Source organism: Doryrhamphus excisus, linkage group LG20 (assembly GCF_037039965.1).
Source record: "Doryrhamphus excisus strain RoL-2023G ecotype Guam linkage group LG20, RoL_Dexc_Guam_v1.1, whole genome shotgun sequence".
NCBI lineage: Eukaryota > Metazoa > Chordata > Actinopteri > Syngnathiformes > Syngnathidae > Doryrhamphus > Doryrhamphus excisus.
The window spans coordinates 8,964,996-8,985,639 of NC_136376.1; the positions used below are offsets into that span (position 1 = coordinate 8,964,996).

General features: G+C 39.2%; 1 protein-coding gene across 2 annotated transcripts in view; it reads right to left on the reverse strand.

The window, feature by feature from the left end:
- Positions 1-20,644, reverse strand: part of macrod2 (mono-ADP ribosylhydrolase 2) — a 452,466-nt gene that overhangs the window by 38,917 nt on the left and 392,905 nt on the right. Inside the window, exons 9-11 of one of the 2 annotated variants that reach the window (XM_058058339.2) lie at positions 11,683-11,761; positions 1,990-2,028; positions 289-342 (exon numbers count right to left, since the gene is read on the reverse strand). In XM_058058339.2, coding sequence (XP_057914322.2) covers positions 289-342; positions 1,990-2,028; positions 11,683-11,761 — 172 coding nt within the window. The remainder of the gene's footprint in view (positions 1-288; positions 343-1,989; positions 2,029-11,682; positions 11,762-20,644) is intronic. The other variant, XM_058058340.2, reaches the window with a different exon arrangement.

Sequence of the window (20,644 nt, forward strand, 5' to 3'; positions counted from 1 at the left end):
GAGCAGTTTGACTTTTCGTGTTATTATTCAGTGGTTGACTGCCTCTAGTACTGTAAAGGCTTCATAACGGTGACAATTGGAACCTGGGAGAAATATTCCCAAAAGAAATTCTGTTTTGACAATAGAACAACTTGGAATTTCAGTGGCATCACCTGAGAAAATGTGTACAGCTTTCAACACTTCAATATGATGCAAAACTAATTCCACAATAATACACACATATTGTTGAAAGAAAGCCTCCCGGATGGTGTCTATGAAAACATACATGCAATATTCAAAGAGACAGACCTTTGTTGCTGTCATCGTCCTTGGTTGTTGATTTTGTAGATGGTGGTGTGTTATCTACAAGAAAAGAATTCAGTGACAAAGAGCTGACTGATATGTTCATCAATTGGTTAAGGTGTAAAGGGCGTGACATCATCTGAATTCTGATAAAAGACTGTGATGGCGTCAGACCTCCGGCACCATAAGGGAGAATTCTGTGGCTTTTACATGCTGTTTGTCTTATAACTGCCTGACAAAAAGTGACTCCTGCGGGGAAATGCGAGACTTTGAGAGTCACCCCAGTGTACAGTCAGGGACAAAAACTGCCAGAGAATGTGAAAGCGGCGGCCATTTGAACCTTTGAATAGACTCCATGCAGCAGTGGGTCCAAGTGACTCCGATGGAACAAAATACAGGGCCAGCATTTGGCACTGGAGCAAAGGCCCATCAAACAAGGCCCAACTGTACCAACACAGTGCTGGCATTACGATATACTACTATGTGGACCATCCAATAGGCTTATTGAAATACCATGACACTGTAGGGTAATGTAATGTAATCTGGTTAAAGAAGCAACTGGAACTACAGAAAACGACCATTTCACAAATGTCCCTACACACCTCTAAAAGTATGTTTTATTTGGGTTGGCGTGGGGGGAAATATTGCTCAATGGATTTGTACAAATCACTGACATCTTGTTGATGCTTGCTTATTTAATGATAATTTGACTTACACCTCACTTATGCTTGGTGGTGGTTACAAAGAGTCTTGAACCAGTCATGATGTGCTATATATATATATCACTATATGGCCTGTTACTATGGTACACATAATGTAATTGTATGGTCATATCACCTCGTACTTCAGTACGGGCCAAAACCCCCCCCAAAAAACTTAAACTGTATTATGGAAAGCAGGAAGTGAACAAATTTAACAGTTACTGGTCATAAAAGTACCAGATGGAGGGGTAGGATTTAATAAGCTTTGCTTCTTCCTACTCCTTTTGGACATGTGGAACTGTGAACTGATTATGGGATGCACTCAATTGTAATCTGATGCATGTTCAAATGAAATAAAACCATTACCATTACCATTACACACATTCTGTCGCTCTCAGTTTAGTTGCAAGTTTCTGATATTCTTTTTCTTACACTGGAAGAAAACTCCCAAGATGAAAAAAAATTAAAAATCCATCTTAACTTTGTCTTTATTATCAACATTTAAGCAAATCGGCCACACGGCTTTGTATTAGTGCCAATCTTTATTCAGGACATCAGTGTATGGACAAATGTCAATAGTTAAACATGATAAGCAGTAACTGGGCGCTACAGGCGACTTGCCAAGATGGAGCAGTGATAAAAGCACTACGCGCTGATGGTTGTGTTTGTTCTCGAGCCTAGCACACGCTGCGGGGAGATGTTTTTTTGCCACTCACTTTAGGTGGTCTGGAGGCACGGTGCCAGTGAGCCACACGAACAGAATGGTGCTGGGATTTAGCTGTGGACGTAAGCTCTTGTAATGCAGTGTACCTGGCATGAAGTATTTTTAATAGCAAAGCGTCAAGAGCGTGATTCAACTTGTCAACCAATGAATAAACATTCAATTTCCTCTGACAAATCACAAATCACTGTCACGAGTTAAAGCTTTACCACTCGCTCTGGTTGTGTGTGCAGGAACGGAAGGTGTTAAGGTGAAAAGGTAACCATGAAATATTCTGTCACTCACCTCCCTTCAGCTGATCCTCTGCATCCTCCATGTCATTGTCTGGGAAAGGTGGGAAATAATGTTGTCAAAACATGTTAATAAAGTGTGTCAATGTCTTCATTTTCATATTTAATCCAAAATGATATTTTTTTTAAATATTTCACTGGAATGAAAACGCCATCCATGCACGCTCTTTCTGTGATGGGTTGCATTCAAGTGATGTCATGACAATAACACATACAGTATGTCTGTCCAAGGACATTGTACAATAACGCTCTGACCTCCTCTTTCCTTTCACACCGGCCCAGACATTTCACAACAGTCTCGCTCTGCTGCACCACCTGACGTCGCTACATCAAGATGACTCCTTATGTGTGTGTGTGACATTCAGCAGACATCCTTTTTCAATTAAATCTATAGCAGTTGCCTCGGCATACATTACAGAAAACCTTCCATTTCCTCCAAATACAAGGAATGTAAGCCAGGTTGGACAACTGGGTTTTAAAAATCCCTTTGATTTTCTCTGAGTCTGACGGAGTGAACCAGAGGTATTTCTGCTTGGATGAGTTTCGCTGCAAAGTGGGAGATGAGAGGACGGCTTTGGATGTTGCTTGAAGAGGCAGATAGAGAGGAACTGTGCCTGGCTCCCATTATGCAAACACACACACAGTGAAACACAGACAGATGTAGCTATAGAAGCTCTGAGTCATGTGACACCATATGCTGCTTTTAAAATGACTCGGTATTAGTTACTACATGCGAAAGCATATGTACAGTATGGCTGCAACTTGTGCATGTACGTATGTGCCATGATTGTACCTTCGTGCACAAGCAAAAGCAAGCATCCAATGTGATGAAAGGCTTTTGTCATCTCCTCTGAGCGCATCAGAGCTCCCAGTGGAGTCAGTGACAGCCTTTTTTCCTATTGTATAACACGGGATAAAAGGCTACACTGCATTCATCTAAGCGTGCTTTGGGAAACATGGGGAGTCTCAGCGACTGTCACATGCTATCACATTATTACCACTCATCAACACTGTTTGCATCTTTGTTCCCCCCTTCCCCTTATTGTGTCTGTCACTCACTCACTCCTTTCCTCTGTATATTCCTTCCTTCCTTCTGTTATCCTTTAAATGCCCATTAATTATAAAGCATATTTGAAGCATTAGAACAGAATCACATTAATCATGTTCAAATAGTATACTTACAGGTACTCTTAAAGCAAGGTAAATTAATAAAAAAATTATTATAATATAATAAAAAAATATATATATAATAAATAAATAACAATAACAAATATATTTTTTATTTTTTATAATTAAAAAAGGAAATTAATACAGGTTTTAATTAATGCAGGTTGTGGTCAAAATGTTTTGGAATACATCAAGCGTACATCTAATGCAGATATCCTCAAAAAATTATTAGAATATAATAAATATATATATATAATAAATAAATAACAATAAAAAATATTTTTTTATTTTTTTTAATAAAAAAAAGTAAATTAATACAGGTTTTAATTAATGCAGGTTGTGGTCAAAATGCTTTGGAATACATCAAGCGTACATCTAATGCAGATATCCTCAAAGGTTTAGAATCACTAGACAAAAGGTCAATGACTAATTGGCAATTACCGTAATTTCCTGCGTATTAGACGCTACTTTTTTCTTAAACTCTAAACCCCGTGGATTATACAGTGGTGTGGCTAATTTATGGCCACGTTCTAATCTTGTGACATCTCCAATACTTCAGAACTTCAGGCCATTGGTCAATGAACTGCTTAACTGGGAATAAAGCATTATAGGAAGAAGTTAACATAGTTGCTGTTTTATATTTGAAACTTGTATTGGGACTTATACATTTCTTAGCTGTCTATATATGCCCTGTGATTGGCTGGCGACCAGTCCAGGGTGTACCCCGCCTCTCGTCTGAAGACAGCTGGGATAGCACCCCCAGCACCCCCCGCGACCCTTTTGAGGATAAGCGGCAGAAAATTAAAGAATGAATGAATATTTCTTAGTTTGAGGGTTGAGCTGCTGTGTGATGATTTTAGTCTTGTATCTAAGATGACACTATGAGTAAGACTGTTATATTCAGTAATGACCTCCTGTGATTTCTGATGTGTTGATAAGCTTATTGTGAGTTTTCTAAAGACTTGACTTTGAAGTTCCTGTAGAGCACATTAAACTGTGTTCCAAATTTCACTGGGTTAAATTAAAATTAATTTAATTGAATTTAATAAAAGAAGCAGAAGAATAATAGCACAAAGAATACCTTTGGGGTGCATGTTTTGCCAAATGTTTTTGAATGAATTTGGGCTTTTTTTGTGCCCACAATGATTTCCTGTTTGGAGACACACTCAATTTGAGGGAAGGGGCTCATCAATGGAATCACCTGCTGGAGTAACTGGTTGGAGGGAAAACCTGCAGTGCCTTGACACACTATTGTTGACTCATGAATGTTCCTACCGAATCCTGGAACTTGTGTTTGTGCCATGAGGACTCCTGGCTTTCCGTGCGCTCTGCTGAGCCTCCTGTTGCTATCCCTGCGGCCAAGCTTCTAAGCTCCCTTTGTGTGATCCCTACACTCACTTTTTGGTTAAAACTTTGAACTGCCTTTTTGTGTCTTCCTGCCATGCTTGCTCCTCATGACTTGCTCACCTGTGAGCTCAGTACCTTTTTTTTGGAAGTTTGACTTTTGCCTACTTTATCCCTTTATGTCCATTTCTATGGTGCTTTTTTTTTTTTAACTCCTGTTTTTGTTTTTGTTTTTATCACCGTCTAGCTCTTTGGGAAGCACCATTTTTTTTTATCCTGTTGAGTTTTCATTCCTGTGTGCTGCATTTAATTAAAAACGTTATTAATCAGACCCACCATGATGTCCTTGCATCCTGGGGTAATGCAGCACTAAATTTAATGACTTTTGGATAGTACTATATATTGTCACATTTGATAGATAGCATTGACATAGAGTACAATAGACTACATTTACTAGTTTATGTGAAGGCCAAAAATTACATTTCACAAAAAAAAAAACTACAATTCTGACAAGGTAGTTAGTGTATGTATTTGCACATCCCTGCCCGTGATATGTTCACAGATGTGCTTGAAGTGTATTCTCATATCTGCTAAAGCTGACTGAAAGGGTGTGAGCCAGCCAATGCGCTTTCTGCAGATCACATCACGAACACACCGTGGTCTTCTCATTTCCCTGCCCCGAGGGAAAGCCTTGTGAAATCAACACAGACTTCATTTCACTCCTCACAGGGTTGCTCCAGCCTCTCATATCCTCTGTCAACATATTACGTGTGCGTGATACAAGTGTGTGCGCAGTGCAGCTTTACCACTTCCAAAGCAGTAGGGGGCATGGAAGAGGGCGCTTGTATTACAGACATGTGGTTGTGGGTGCATGGCATCATGAGAATAGAGTGTATTAATAGCCATGTAAACAAATGCCGATTGCAAAGTCGGTGAAACACTTGGAGAGAACAGAATAACCCCTGCAAAGCTGAGGGCTGGTTTCCTATTGTCAGCACTGGGGATGACCCGAGAAGAAGAAATGATAGAAACCAGCTTGTGGGCAGTCACCCAGATCATATTAGTACAGACGTATAACCAGAATCAATGTCAATGTGGTTCTACTATGCACATACGACCACAGCTGCCTCACTGCCTCCATTCTTACAAAGGCAATCAAGAACTACCCAATGGAATCGCGGTGTTCAAGATTAATGGTGTCACTTTCCTATGTTCTAGTTAAATGGTTTCTTTGTCAAATGGAAACAATGTGTTTGGAATAACATACACAGGCATGTGTATGTGCCGACTGTTCTTTACTGGTTTGGCTGTGGGTAGTGTGGGACCCACCATCACACATTCAAAGACAAACAGTGACCCAAATGAACATATTTAACCCTGTTTTCTATGCCGCTTATCCTCACAAGGGTCGCTGGGGTATGCTGGAGCCTATCCCAGCTGTCTTCAGGCAAGAGGTGCACACCCTGGACTGGTTGTCAGCCAATCACAGGGCACATATAGACAAACAACCATTCACACTCACATTCATACCTATGGACAATTTGGAGTCACCAATTAACGAAACATGCATGTTTTTGGAACATGGGAGGAAGATGCCCAACGGAGTTGCGATGGCCGATGGTCACGCAGGAACTGGTAGAATAATGGTGCGTGCATGTGGAAAATATGTCTTTAAATTGATAATGTTACTTATAAATGAAAAATATATTATATGTTTATTTTTTGTGTAGCTGAATAACCATTGTGTTAGCATACGTTAGCATTGTTAGAACTTGCCTTCCAAGAGGACGTAATGTCCGTTTTGGTCAAGTAGTTTGGAAAATAAATTACCTGCCAAAAATGCGACTTGTAAAAAAAAAACTCCAAATGTAACGGACTTAAAAATGCACTTATTAGTTATTTTCTAAATGCGTGAATTAATTATTGTTTAGTTATTGTGTGAATTTTATCTCAATTAGTTATTTATTTTTATTATCTTGTTTACTCTATTTCCATTGCTTTCTTAGTATGTGCTTTATTTTATCCTTTCACTTCTGCTCCTCCCGGGCTTCCGTAGTTGCCCCCAGCTCTGGTAGCACTTCCTCTCTTTGCCACACAACGTGGTTAGCATTGACGAGGGTAAGTTCAGTTAAAGAGCTGCAGACAAAATGTGTTGTTTAGTTTAAGATTTGGTCATCCGTGTTGTGTATATTGTTTTTATGTCGATATATTTGTCATTTCAACTGGTTTTATGTTATTTCGATCGTTGGTTTTAGTTAAAAGGGCTTCTTTTCATTTATACTTCTGGCGGGATTTTCATTACATTAGGCCCGTCGGGTTTTTGTAATTTATGTTCCGTCTGTGTAGGGTGCAGAAGTGGAGAGGAAAGACACTTCATTTTCATTCTTTTGTCCATCAGGTATGTGTTTTTCATATTTGTAATCATAATACCTTTTCACGTGTCATTAATCCCTCCTTCCCCTTCTCTCCCCCACTCTGTTACTTATGTTGGCCACTAGTCGGCAGTGTTGTGAAACATTGTAAATATAAAATTTGTGTTTTGTTTAACATTAAAACAAGTACTTCCTCTCTTTGCCACACAACGTGGTTGGCATTGACGAGAGGTGCAGAAGTGGAAAGGAAAGAAACTAAAAAGAACAAAGGCCGTTACACAAAAAAAAACAAAACTTAAACTATATTAGGAAAGCAAGAAGTGAACAAATGTAACAGTTACTGATTGTAAAAGTACCAGATGGAGGGATAGGATTTAATAATTTAATTAATTAATTAAAAGGAATGTGTGTGTATATATATATATATATATATATGTGTGTGTGTGTTCACAAGGCAGTTCACATGTGTGTGTGCAAAGTGACCGTCTGTTGACAAGTCCACGGTGTACACCACTTCTTGCCTGGAATCAGCTGGTCTAAGTTCCAGCTCACCACACTAATGAGGACTAGCGCTATAGAAAATGAATGGATGGACACATCGGTAATAGATTATAAAGTGCCATGAAAACAAGGAGAGGAATGAAGCGGGAACTAGTGAGGACCAGAGAAGAAGATAAGAGGGAGCATCCATGTGATGCGACACATCAAAAGCTCAGAGGGCCCAGGATCGTCTCAGGTGTACGGTTGATGCATTGCAAAAAACGACCTGATTGTCTAACTGTGATCATGTGAAATGATGAGATGTTCTCTGGCACAGCTGCTGCCATTCTTTGTTAGGAGAAATGTCTTCCAACATTCTGCAATCATACCAATCAGCATCTCTTTGTCCTCAGAACCACAGCGTTCTCAATCACAGCCCGGATAGCGTCATAATTACATTCACATTCTGATTTGTTAAAGAGCAAAAGTTGTCAGTGTGATGTGGACATGTAAATAATATGGCTGCAGTACGCGTGAACAAAGGGGCAAGACCTAATCTCCCTCTTGGACTATCACGGGAGTAATAATATCCTGCCTCACCAGCAGTACCTACCGCAGCAGTCAAAGGTCAAATGCTACAATAAATAAGCATCATGGCACTTCATTGTAGCAAGAAGGATCCTTTTTTACAAAATGTCACCACGACCTCACACGTGCATCAAAAAGTCTATCGGAGGAACAAGGTAGGTGTTGCAACACGGACCAATATTACATTGCTCTGCCAGTCTTTACACCACCGACACTCCACAGTAGCCACGTCTTTACATGACAGGCTTTTCTCTTTCCGAATGACATTTCGGGAAACAATGGTATCCATGGAAAGGAATATTCCAATCTCTTGTCTACATGCACCGTGAAAATCAACCAGAATAGTCAATGGGTCATGTGCGGTAAAACGTAAACATCAACATCACGTTTTTCTTTCACTTGTTGGAATAACTCCGTATTGTCAGTTTTTCGTCTGTCCAGTCTTGAAATTTAGTTTCAATCAAAAACAAACTTTGCTTAGCAGTCCAATGCCGATTGCTGGCCTCCATTTTTTAAAACTGAAGAACGTCTGGATCTGCGTGTTACGTCATATCTGAGCATGCGCTGAAAGAACGCACCCGGGATAAATTTAAACAGGAAAAGATCAAATTCAATCTTGCTAATATCTTATAATTAAACTCGGGGCATGTTTTATATAGATATATATTTTCTTTTTTAATAAAACTGGACTTGTGAATAAAGTATAGAAGGGTTTAGATTCTGTTCCACGGATGGCGCTAATGCACACGAAAGCTGCTTGCCAACCGCCAATAAACAACTGAAGAAGAAAAACACCACAAAGAAGAACGCACCCTGACAAATTTCCGTTAGAGCGGGTACAAGATACCTGAATTGGATTGGGGAAAGGAATATTCCATCCCTGTTCAATTCTTTCAGTTTGAGCAAATAAACCAAATGCAATTGGAATATTTTGGTCCATGTATACTCTTGACATAATGGCTATTGACATAATATTTGCAAATGATGATTAATCAATGTTAACTATAAAAAGCGATATTGGATAATTCCTCACGGCACACCTGACGGTTTCTCAAGGTACACTAGTGTGCCGCGGCACAGTGGTTGAAAATCACTGATCTATATGAACATCAAGATTGTTATTTCCTTTCTTTACCATTGCCGCTTATGTTGCAATGTCGAGCCACCGACAGTTCTTGTAAGTGGCTGGAGTGATAACTGGAGGACAACAGCTTCAGATTCTCATCTCGGAGCACTAATATGATGAGGCAGACATTGGGTACACGAGGGCAGGCAATATAATTAAGGTCTCTCCACACAATGTAATCTTTCAGGAAGGAGCTCGGGCGGCGAGTGGGACAGATGATGGGAGCATGCGGGGAACAAAACACTCTCCATCTGGGAGAAGCGAGACGCACAGGCCTGAGAGCCGCTATTCCGTTGGGGAGGTGTGGGGTGAAAAGTAAGGTAAATGGGAGGTAATGCAAGGCTGGTAAAGCCAGACAGCCTCAGCTCAGTGGCTCCCAAGCTATTCAACTCAATCCTCCATGGAGCCCCCATCAGAACTTGTAACGCCTTCTGCCCTCGCCAAGAAATAATGCTGCTCCCAGGGATGGGAGGGTGAGCGAGAGAGCCGTAAAATAAAATTGGAACAGAAGATAACAGATGTTTATCTCGCATATAGAATTGAGGAGCTCTAACCAAGGATTATCAGCGGTTGCAATTCATTGCTAAATTTGGTTCTTTCCAAATGAATATGCAGCCGAGGCCCTGTCATTTAAATCTGATATTAAAGTCTCATTGGAATATCAACAATTATGTTTTAAACATTGGTTGCTGCTCCACTGACAAGTGCTGAAAGTATTCCCATCCTTTTAAGGAGATCTATAAACACTTGTTTAACAAACTGTCAGCATAAATTCTCACTGTTAATCTCCCAGAGGGTACTGTGGGTGTATTGAAATACATATGAAGGTGTCAAAGACAACAAGATGCTGCAGATATTTCTTGGCATGTACACTGGAGCAGAGCGACCCAGCTCATCTCAAATGTTCAGTTTGGTGAGTGGAAAACATACGATAAATAAAACATCTTCAGAAAGAAGAAAAAACTAAAGTCTCAAACACCTTGAAGCTTGTGGAATTGGGATTTTAGACCAAATTTTGGTGGCAAAAATATGCCATTGATGTCTCAATGTTATGTGAATTATATCATGCAAGAACGTCACAAGCAATATGAAATGATGATAATGATGGTAGCCGTGGAGATGACTGAGCAGGGGCCTTACTCATAAAACTGACTAAACCTCTGCGTAAGCCAGAAATCCAAAATGTATGTACGGACAAAAATATTCAGACCAAAAAAAGTGATGTACGCACACTTGTGTGCATCAAAAAACCCAATTATTGAATTTTGATATGGCTGGGTACTAAAAGTGTTCCAATATGTATATGTAGAAACAACACATAAAAAATATTTTTCCAATACATGATTATTTAGGGGTGCCACCATACATCTGTTTTTGTGGAATAAAGTAGTGAACAGTGCTCAATGGTCGCCATGAATTGTTATTTAAATATGTTACTATTGCCCCTTGTGTTTACAATAAAATACAAATAAAATAAAAAAATGTTTAAACTTTATATGTATGTCAAATATCCATCACTGCTATAAAAAATTCAGGGTAAGGCCGTGTGAACATGTCCCATTTACCGCCATTCATTTTGTCAATAGGACAAATGAATGGAGAATCTTGAAAGTTGAATTCTGAGAAATACACAATCTGCCCAAAAAGAGAAAACAAATATATTTACTTTAATAACCCTATAAAAAATGATGTTGTATAGAAGTTCATTGTACTCAATATGTCCAGGTCAACTTTTTGGCAATTAGAAATTAGAAATTGCACATTTTCCGAAATTTTACAAAAGTATTTATGTGTGAGGTGGCACCCCTAAATCTCAATGGATTTCCTCAAAACTTTGCAGAAGACATTTTTATTATTCATTAGAAAAAAATGAAATGCCAGCCAAATTGATATTATGAAATAAAAATTTCCAATTCAAATTTGATGCACCCTAACGCACACATTCACGCAATTTGAGCTTCACCTGCTGTCCAAATGTGCAACTCCACATCACATCACGCATTCGCCACACCTTCAATTCGCCTTCACTTAAGAAGTGAAGAAGAAGAAGTGCAACTTCACTGAAATTGAGGTGGATATCTTAATCGGAGAGCTGGAGGCCACATTTGGAGGACACAGCAGTGGCATGACAAGAGGAAGATGAGCAAGTCCGCTGTCAACAGCGCACCGTGGTAGAACTACTGTATTAATATACTACTACTACTGTATGTATTACAGTATATCACACTTATGCATGGAAAAGACTAAGTATAAGTGTGGAAGTGCATACTTTGGAACCGAAGACTGCCACGTTAGCTACTTGCCCCCTGTACTACTACTACTGTATGTATCACACTTATGCATTGAAAAAACTAAGTATAAGTGTGGAAGTGCATACTTTGGAACTGTAGACTTCCACGTTAGTTACTCGCCCCTACTTTGTCTCCAGCTATGCTCAAATGTGCTCAAAAGGTTGAGTTTGTGTGTGGAGAATGCCTTTGAAATTAGAATTGGAAGGAAATCAAACTCTATTCAATTTCAAAGGCTCGATCAGGTTTTAATTGCAATTTCTCTACTGTTAAAGGAGTGTAAGAACGACTAAGGCAAAGTCAGCATTCATTAAAACACTTACCTTGAAAGACAACCGCCATCTTCTTCTTGTAGATGGTAAAGTCAGTTTCAAGGAAGACACAGAAAATGACTCGTGTGATCTGCATGGAAAAAAAAAGAAGGACAAACAATTAATTGTAAACTTAGTGTGTTCAATAATAGAGTAACCAACAGGAAGATTTTGGTTATTAAAACTTTGTGCATTAGCAAGACGCAATCAGCTTGGCTCAGGAGTCTGATTAGGTACTAGCCCTATCGAGACCCCATGAATTAGTCATCAGAGATCGCTTTGAGCAAATACTACAGCACATAACCAGAATTAGCATTAGTGAATGGGTGCATGTTACAGCGCAGCAATATCCTTCAAGACAACAAAAGGAATAAGCAATTTGGAGTGCTTTCACTGAGCATGCAATTTACAAAATTAAAATGGCAACTTCATTTTTTAATGTCACTTCTGGGGGTAATAAAGTTATAATTACATCGATATTGCTATCTTTAAAAAAGTACAGTAGCCTGAACAATTTGGCTAAAAAGAAAGTTAAGCAAGTTTCATGTTTATATTCTTGCAGTTTCACCTGTATACTAAACGGTCAAATAAAAACAAAATAGCATGGACACAAATATATAATAAGCTGACTTCCAATGATCCTGGAGCAGGGGTCTCAAACACGCGGCCCGCGGGCCAAATGTGGCCCGCAGGACACTAGTTTGAGGCCCCCGCCTTGATATGAAAGTTTAATGTTAGTGCAGCCCGCGCAAGTTTGATATGGATGCTGTATGGTATCATGTACCCAGAAAAAATTATTACGTTTGATTGATGTTCATGTTAGAGGTTAAATAATTGTTAATAGTTATCCTCCCTATCCGTGTGGAAGTGGTAAGTTTTTGGCTATTTAAGTTTAAAGGAAATAACTTGAAGGCTACGGTTTAGGTCGCTAGCTCTCTAGTTTGCGAGTTAGCATGTATCTCAAGACCCTGCAGTTGGGCAATATGTTGTAAATAAAAAGAGTATAAATGTGACTATAGTCGTGTTTTGTCATGTCTACAGGGCTCTAATAATGCTTTGTTCATTTTAATCTGAAAAAAATAATTTGTCTACCCACCAACTGTATGTGGTTTCTTAAGTTTTTATTATTTGCTGTTTTATTATTATTATTATATTTATTTATTACTGATTGATTGATTTTCTTTATTCTTGATTTGTTTATTTATCTTTCATCTTATTTTGTGCAGAAAAATAAAAATTAAGATATTTGAGAACAGTGGAATGTTTTATCAGAGCTTTTATTGTAGAAAATCGGAACCAAAGCACTGAAAAAGTTTGTATATTTTTCTGTTTTTAATAAATGCGTTTTTTTTTTTTTTTTTGGAAAACCTGATGCGGCCCAGCCTTGCCCAGACCCTAGCTCCAGTGGCCCCGAGGTAAATTGAGTTTGAGACCCCTGTCCTAGAGTATCATCAGTAATAACAACAAGTTGACCTGAAGAGGGTAGAGGGGGTAAATAGATAATTGAACTCTAAATGACAACCACAAGGCAAATAGAGTTGTTTCATTGACAAAGAAAACCTAAAACAGCAGCATTTAGTACAGTGGCATCAACACTGCTGCCTTCAGGGGTCTCATTCCCAACCATGAAAGCTGATATTTACTAGATTGAAGAATAGCAATTTTATAAACCAGCCATAAGAGCAGCATAATAGCTACCATTATGGCTATTAGGTAGTACTCATATGGAGGGACAAAGGCAGCTCACTAGCTTTAGTTCCATTCTGGACCCTGTTAAGAAGAAACGGCTTCAAAGAGGCCCCCTCTGGTTCCCAAACAAACATAGATCCATAAATAGTTTATGATCAGGGCTTTGTAGTAAATGTTAGGGGTCACTTCAGGATGGGAACATTTTACTTTGCTGGATGTCTAGTGGGGTTTGTTCATAAAATAAAATGAATAATAAATGAAAAATCTACCATTGAGAAGCAAAAAAAAAAGCTATTGGAGTTGTATACTCACTGACAAACAATGTGTGAAGAGTGATAATATTCCATTATAACGCATATGACAATGTGCTGTATGGAGAATGCCGTAGGACAGAAGCTCCACAGGAATTTCCATTAGTCTTTTATGGAGCTTGGTTCTCAAAGTGATTGCCCACTGTGAAGCAGTACAAATCATGATTGCCGACCTTGTGGCAAATCACAAAGACATGCTGCTACGAGACCGTGCTTATTCTGTTTGTTACTTAACCTATTCATTTGGTTCACTTCAGTCTGGATGGAGCTTGTAGCAAAGATAAAGAAATAAACTTCAGAGTGACAAAACACGCTACAGGGGACAATGTGTTGGAAAATTAAATAACTGCAAAATGGAACTGTACAAAAATGAAAACACGTTTGCGCATTGACACAAAATTTTAGGATTATAAATGTAATGCTTGTTTCACAATTAGGAATGTTAAAAATATGAGTACAGTGACCATAATTGGGTTACTGAAAACCAGGACACTCGGCCCGGGAATTAGATAATAAGGATGAGCGGGTACACCACTATCTGTATTTGTTCACTCATCTAAATGATCTGCATCCATATCTGCACTCGGAATGGGCGGGGCATAAACCGGAAGTGGGTAGGATTTAACCGGAAATGGGCCGGGTTTAAATCTGTACATTATTTTTAATTCTGAAATTATTCGGATATACTGTATGTGTACTGTGTATATGTCAGTAAATAATCTGTTATCTTATTAGTTTTTGGTACCAACTCTTCTACAACTTTCAGTTTTTCTTAGGTGCCTTTTGTTTTTAAAATGTTTACAATTTAATTTTAGACTTGATTTCTACAATGTGCCGTTCACAGGACTATAAAATAATGGTTCCACAAATGGCCCGTCGGCCGCACTTTGGACATCCCTGGTGTACATATATTAGTGTTATAAAATGAGTGCATCCATTCAGTTTTTTTTGTAGCACTATCAACATATGACCCCCACTATAAGTACTGGCTGATGCAGGCTTCCACAGTGTTGCACACACACCGCGTTTGGGAGGTGAGCACCAGCGGAAAGACTCTCATGCGGATTACACAGTAAATGCATGATGAAAGAAACACTTCATCACTTTCTCTTTTAATGCGCGCTGCATGGGAATTCGGAGCGGAGTTACGATGCATAAAAATTGCCAATACTTACGTCACACAGAACAGTCACCTTTCAATGGGAGAAATTGTATTGGAATCTTAACAAATTACAGTTCAACATTCATCACTGAAAAAAAAATGTTTGGCATAAGGAGTTCCACTGAAAGCATAAGGAGTTATTATACTTAAGTATGATAATGACACAAGCTATGAGATCGCAATCTCACCCTGCAGCTTTCATTTATACCACTATATGGCTCTTTATAATACTAGCGTTAGAATTGGACCATTTTATTTCACTGCATTAGTCTACTAATATAAGAAAAAAGATACTAATTAGGGTGAGAGTGGGCATAATTTAAATCAGTAATGAAGATTAGAAAACCTACTATTTAACTTTAGATTTAAGATTTAAAAGAAGGGGACCAATACACATCGTGTGTGTGTGTGTGCAGGTCGGTACGTGCATACCCCACAACCATCAAGGTTAAAAAAGTTAATGGAAGACTAATTAGAAATCTGGGCTCCCTGCATGCCACCTTGCCTGGTCATTACTCTTCCCTGATTGGAGCGTCTTTGCCAAAGAGCGAGCGCAACATGATTGGATCCCCAGGCTGGTAAAGAAGGCAGGCATGGTCATCTTAACGAGAAGAAAATGTATTTCACACAATGAGGTGAGAGTCTGTACTTCATCACTTCAAAAAACATTGAGTGTTCCACTGTTGGGTCCGGAGGGCCGCGAGTTACTGTTCATTCATTTTCTACCGCTTATCCTCACGAGGGTCGTGGGGGGTGCTGGAGCCTATCCCAGCTGTCTTCAGGCGAGAGGCGGGGTACACCCTGGACTGGTCGCCAGCCAATCACAGGGCACATATAGACAAACAACCATTCACACTCACATTCATACCTATGGACAATTTGGAGTGGCCAATTAACCACACATGCACGGGGAGAACATGCAAACTCCACACAGAGATGGCTGAGGGTGGAATTGAACATGGGTCTCCTAGCTGTGAGGCCTGCATGCTAACCACTCGTCCACTGTGCAGCCTACCCATGAGAGGAGAGAAAATATTGAGGAGGTCACCCTGTTTATTTACACACACATGTCAGCGAGTGCGAGTGTCCCTGAATGCATCTTGCATTCTTGTAATCAGAATAAGGAAGTACTGTTCTCAGGATGAACTGACTAGTATGTGAGTTGGAGATACATACAGTATACAGTGTTGGAATTGTACTGCTGTTGATGTGTTCAGGTCAGAATGAAATTACAAAACAGCTTCAGACTCTGTGTGACTGTGTGTGGACGCTCCACTGTACTTGCGTCTGCCGTCACAACAGAGATGCGTGCTTGCTCTGGTACACATGCACTAATTACACAAAAAAATTGATCATAATTAATGAAATAATGTGTTATTTTTTTTACAGTCCTACTTTGAAACTTTCAAAACCAAACATTCAACACATATGGGAAAGCCAGTGCATTACAAGATTAATCTCGTCAGAAATCAAACTAACGGTGTGGCCACTGGGCCACCTTGCACAGGAAAAAAAGGTGTTGAACCCTTGCTAAGCTATACTTAAATAACCTCCTATCATTGTGTTACCAATTCAGAGTACATTTACATGCATTTTCTTTTAACAAAACTTAAATTTATTAGTAGCGAACTAAGACACATTTTGTATTTTTTATATAATGTATGTCATATTTATGTCTCTGTATGTATGTCTCTTCTGGCAACTCCAACTCCACAGTTTGAAAACTGGCCTGCATGGTTCAAGAGAACTAAAAACTAATATATTTTAACTGTATATTATTATATGATGAACAAGCACCATTACATGGTGTTGAGAGGCCATTTCCAAGTGTTTTCATGCAGAGAAAAATGATTTGCGCTTTGATCAGTACATTAAATGACTTTGAATGTTGTTCTTTTGAGAGAATATTACACTCCAAGCTATTTTGATGTATGTGACTCAGTTGCGCATAATTGTGGTGCAAGGTTCACTGGGTGACCCCCGACTTCATCTGGCTGGCAACAGATGAGCTGTCACCACCCATGCCCATAATTAAATTGGGGGCACTGGCACCGGAATAAGACATGCAAGCACAATTTCATGCATTTTTTGGCCTGTTGTATTCCTGTTTCCAGAACAGGGACTAAAAGTTGACCTTGCATGCTTACTCTAGCTGATGTTTGAACCCATTAGAAAGCCGTAACCGCCACTCCTGTACTTCCTTGTTAAAAAAAGCATCAGCTTAAGAAGCAACCAAACAAAACAGACATACATTATTGATGTTTGCTAAATTAATTCATTTATTTGCTTTTGTTCAAGGTTGTAGCAAAAACACATAATGCACTGGGCGAAAAGGGTAACCTTCACGAATCATCACATTATTACAGTTACTTTACATAGTGGATGTTGTTTAAAATGCACTCTCCCAAACACACCCAATTAGATACACTAGCATAATCTAATGAGATGCAGTGTGCCGGTATGAAATTGTGCACATACAAAGATAACAAATGACAATCATGAGGTGTAGACCTCTGCAGAGGCTAAACAAATCTGGACATGTCTTGAGTTGTTTCAGAAAATCTGACGTTCCAGGTGATACTGGCACAAACTGGGTGCCAACTGACAGACATCACAATTATTGTTTCCTGCAGCTGGTCCATTAGCTAAACATAGTGACTGAACCACTTGGTACTAACGCAAGCAGACAATTATAGCCGAGTTGTACCATTTTGGAGTTCAACCAAATTAGTTTTTTTTGATCAAAAATAATCTTTAAAAATCAAGCAAAAATTGGATTTCATACCATTGTCATCCTTGATGTGAAGCTTGTGTTTTGAGCACAGTGAATTTTACCAGCCTGTTATCGAAGGTAAATAGTAAGAATGTCATAATAAACATGAACCCAAAAATGTAACTCCTCAAAATAATGAGTACAAATTTACATATATTAGTTACATACACAAATTAATTGTAATAAGCATATGATAACATAAATAACATAAAGACACTCATGAATTACTACCCCAAACACTTATTCATTGTCGCAATACCGATCCACTGATCTAAATTCCACTGCTTTAAATGAACTTTTTCTACAGTGGTTAGCTCTCACTACTTCTACGATAGACGGTAACGTTCAAATGTCACTGAAAACACCTCCTGTACAGTTAAAGATTTTCGAATAGTGACAATTTAAGCATGGGAAATGATCACAAATTAATATGGGAAAAATATGACAACAACTAAATTAGAACGACTTGGAAGTCAACAAGCATGGCGGAACTGATTGTGTTCGACCTTGTGTATTATTTCTTGTAAAGTCTATTCATTACTGACACGACATGCCGTATATGACAAGAGTTGTGTGTGATGCACGAGTAGTGCGTGTCATTATTCTAGAGGGACTGAATAATTCTGCAGCCAGAAATATCTTAATAAATGACTGCATCATCACCAAGAGTTGGCCTCCTTTGTTGTCTACAGTGTAGGTTTGGTTAGAGGGTTCACTTTGAGGTAGGTGGACGGCGTCCAGGCCTTATTGCTGATGTAATTACACACACCTGCGTCTCTTGGCTCACAGCGCAAGCAGCCTGATAAAACTAGAGGGGGGAAAAATGTTTTAAAGGCTATGTTATAGTTAGAGCTTTGTAAATTTTGCTATGTTATGGGTTCTCTCACACTTTTAATCAGCTCTCTGAATCAGCTGGTTTGTAAACCTGATTAGTTCTGGTTTACGTGCATGTAAATGTAGCACACCAAATTATCCGGTCTTTCCTCATTCCTGCAAAATTTAAACAGAAAAAAAGGTCTGAACTCGGAAGTTTGGTATGGACTACTGAGACAAAGATTGCTGATAAACACCACACGGAGCCATAATGGCATTTCCTGTTAAGTGTAACAATTATGTAAAACATGTACATCAGAAAATAGCCAATGTTGGAGTTTGTTTGGGTTACTGTGTTTAACCAACTGCACAAAAGGGTAAAACCAAAAAGCATAGGATGTCAAAGTACAAAGGGTTTTCCTTGCAGTCTCCTGGGCCCCCCAATTCATTAGCTCAGTACATTTTCAGTCTTGTAGCTTCTCATAGTGGCCATTTTGACACACACAACACAATCAGAGTTGCACAAGACTTAGATATGACTCATGCAAAAGTCCTCAACGGGGCACACAATAGATGCATTGTTCTCGTTCACACAAGCTTAACTTCTAATATATTGCTCCGACATGCATGCATTTCTGTGAGCACTGAATTGTTGTGCCTGGGCTCACATCTTCCAATCAGAAGCAAGAGAAGTGTACCTTGCATGGGTGCGGATACCAGACGCGCCGTGCTTTAGATGTGAATCAGGCGCAGTACGATTGGCATACTGTGAATATGTCCTAAGACTCCTCCATGAACATGGCAGGAACATCTACTCATGGGCATGGTCTGCTGCTTTAAAAGCCTCTCATCCAGACGACACGCTTCATAGAGATGATGTGGCGTGGGCCGACAGCAACATCAACCAAGGCACTAGCATTCGCCGCTTGGGGAAAGCTGTGAGCAGCTCCTCCATTTGACTTTGATTGACCCCGAGCAGAAGCTCCACCTGCAGCAAGCCTGAGCATTATCATTTCAAAGAAGGGCTCAGAAAAGGTTGTCCCTTTGAACAAAACGCCTCCATCCATACATCAAAGTCTGACATTGGACTCACAAAAGCCGCGGTTACCACCAAAGCCCGAGAAGAATGTGCTGGACCCAAAAATCTGAACTCCCAAAGCCGATCGATGTTAGATACTGAATAAATCACAGTCAGGGCAGTAGGACGGTCAGTGCAGTCGGTTAAATATGGGTTAAATATCGCTTAACTTATTGCTTGCTTAACAGACGACAAGAGTTTTGTAAATGCTTATGTACAAAATTATGCATGAGTGCTCAGCGCAGTGTGACTAAATAGAAGTGATAACATTCTGCTAAGCTGCCTGCTTATTTCATCAGTGTAAAACATCACAAAGCGGCTTCCAAAAGCTGCATGTAGTGCAGAATATCAAACATTTTGACAGGAAAATGCTGTCTCGCCAGATTTGAAAAAAAAAAACACATACGATAATATATCAGCAATTTGTATGTTAATTCAACAAATGCTCCGAGTGCGTCATGTTTTTTCCACACATTTGAGCTCAGCTGGAGTGAAGCACGTATGAGGCATCAAACATTTTATTGCTCATTTTCAAAGATGATTCTCTCAAACTGAGAGAACAGCTCCTGCCAACTCCACCCCTCCAGTCATAAAAAATACAGAAATGAATTCAGCTGGAAAGTACATCATTCATTTGCTATTATTGTATTGTATCCTTTAATATGAATTTTGAATATTTCTATAAAATATACATCACATTTTTCAAAGAGAAGGCCAGGCTTTATGGATTTTAGATGCGTCGGTAGAGTTGAGCCAATGTCAACACTGGAATTTTTTCATTAGCAAGCTCGGCGTCATCTACATGAAGGAACACGTCAATAGCATTTCGTGATGACTGCACATCATGTTATCACCGGGCAGAAACTAAGTGTTTACAAATCATTAAGACTGACAGAAATAAAAATTATTTCCCAAAAGCAAACAGGACATATGTATGTATATGTATATACTGTATATACAAGGGGTCCTTGAAGAATTCAGCATACTACAGTGCCTGTGTCACCATTGGTCCAATAGATATGTCAATGAATATGGATCCTCAAATGATGATAATAATTGAATACTCATGCCTGAGACTGTGTGGAATAGTACGAGTGTGAAGGGGAAATATTGGGTTATTTTCAAGTCATAAAGACGAGAGCAAGTGC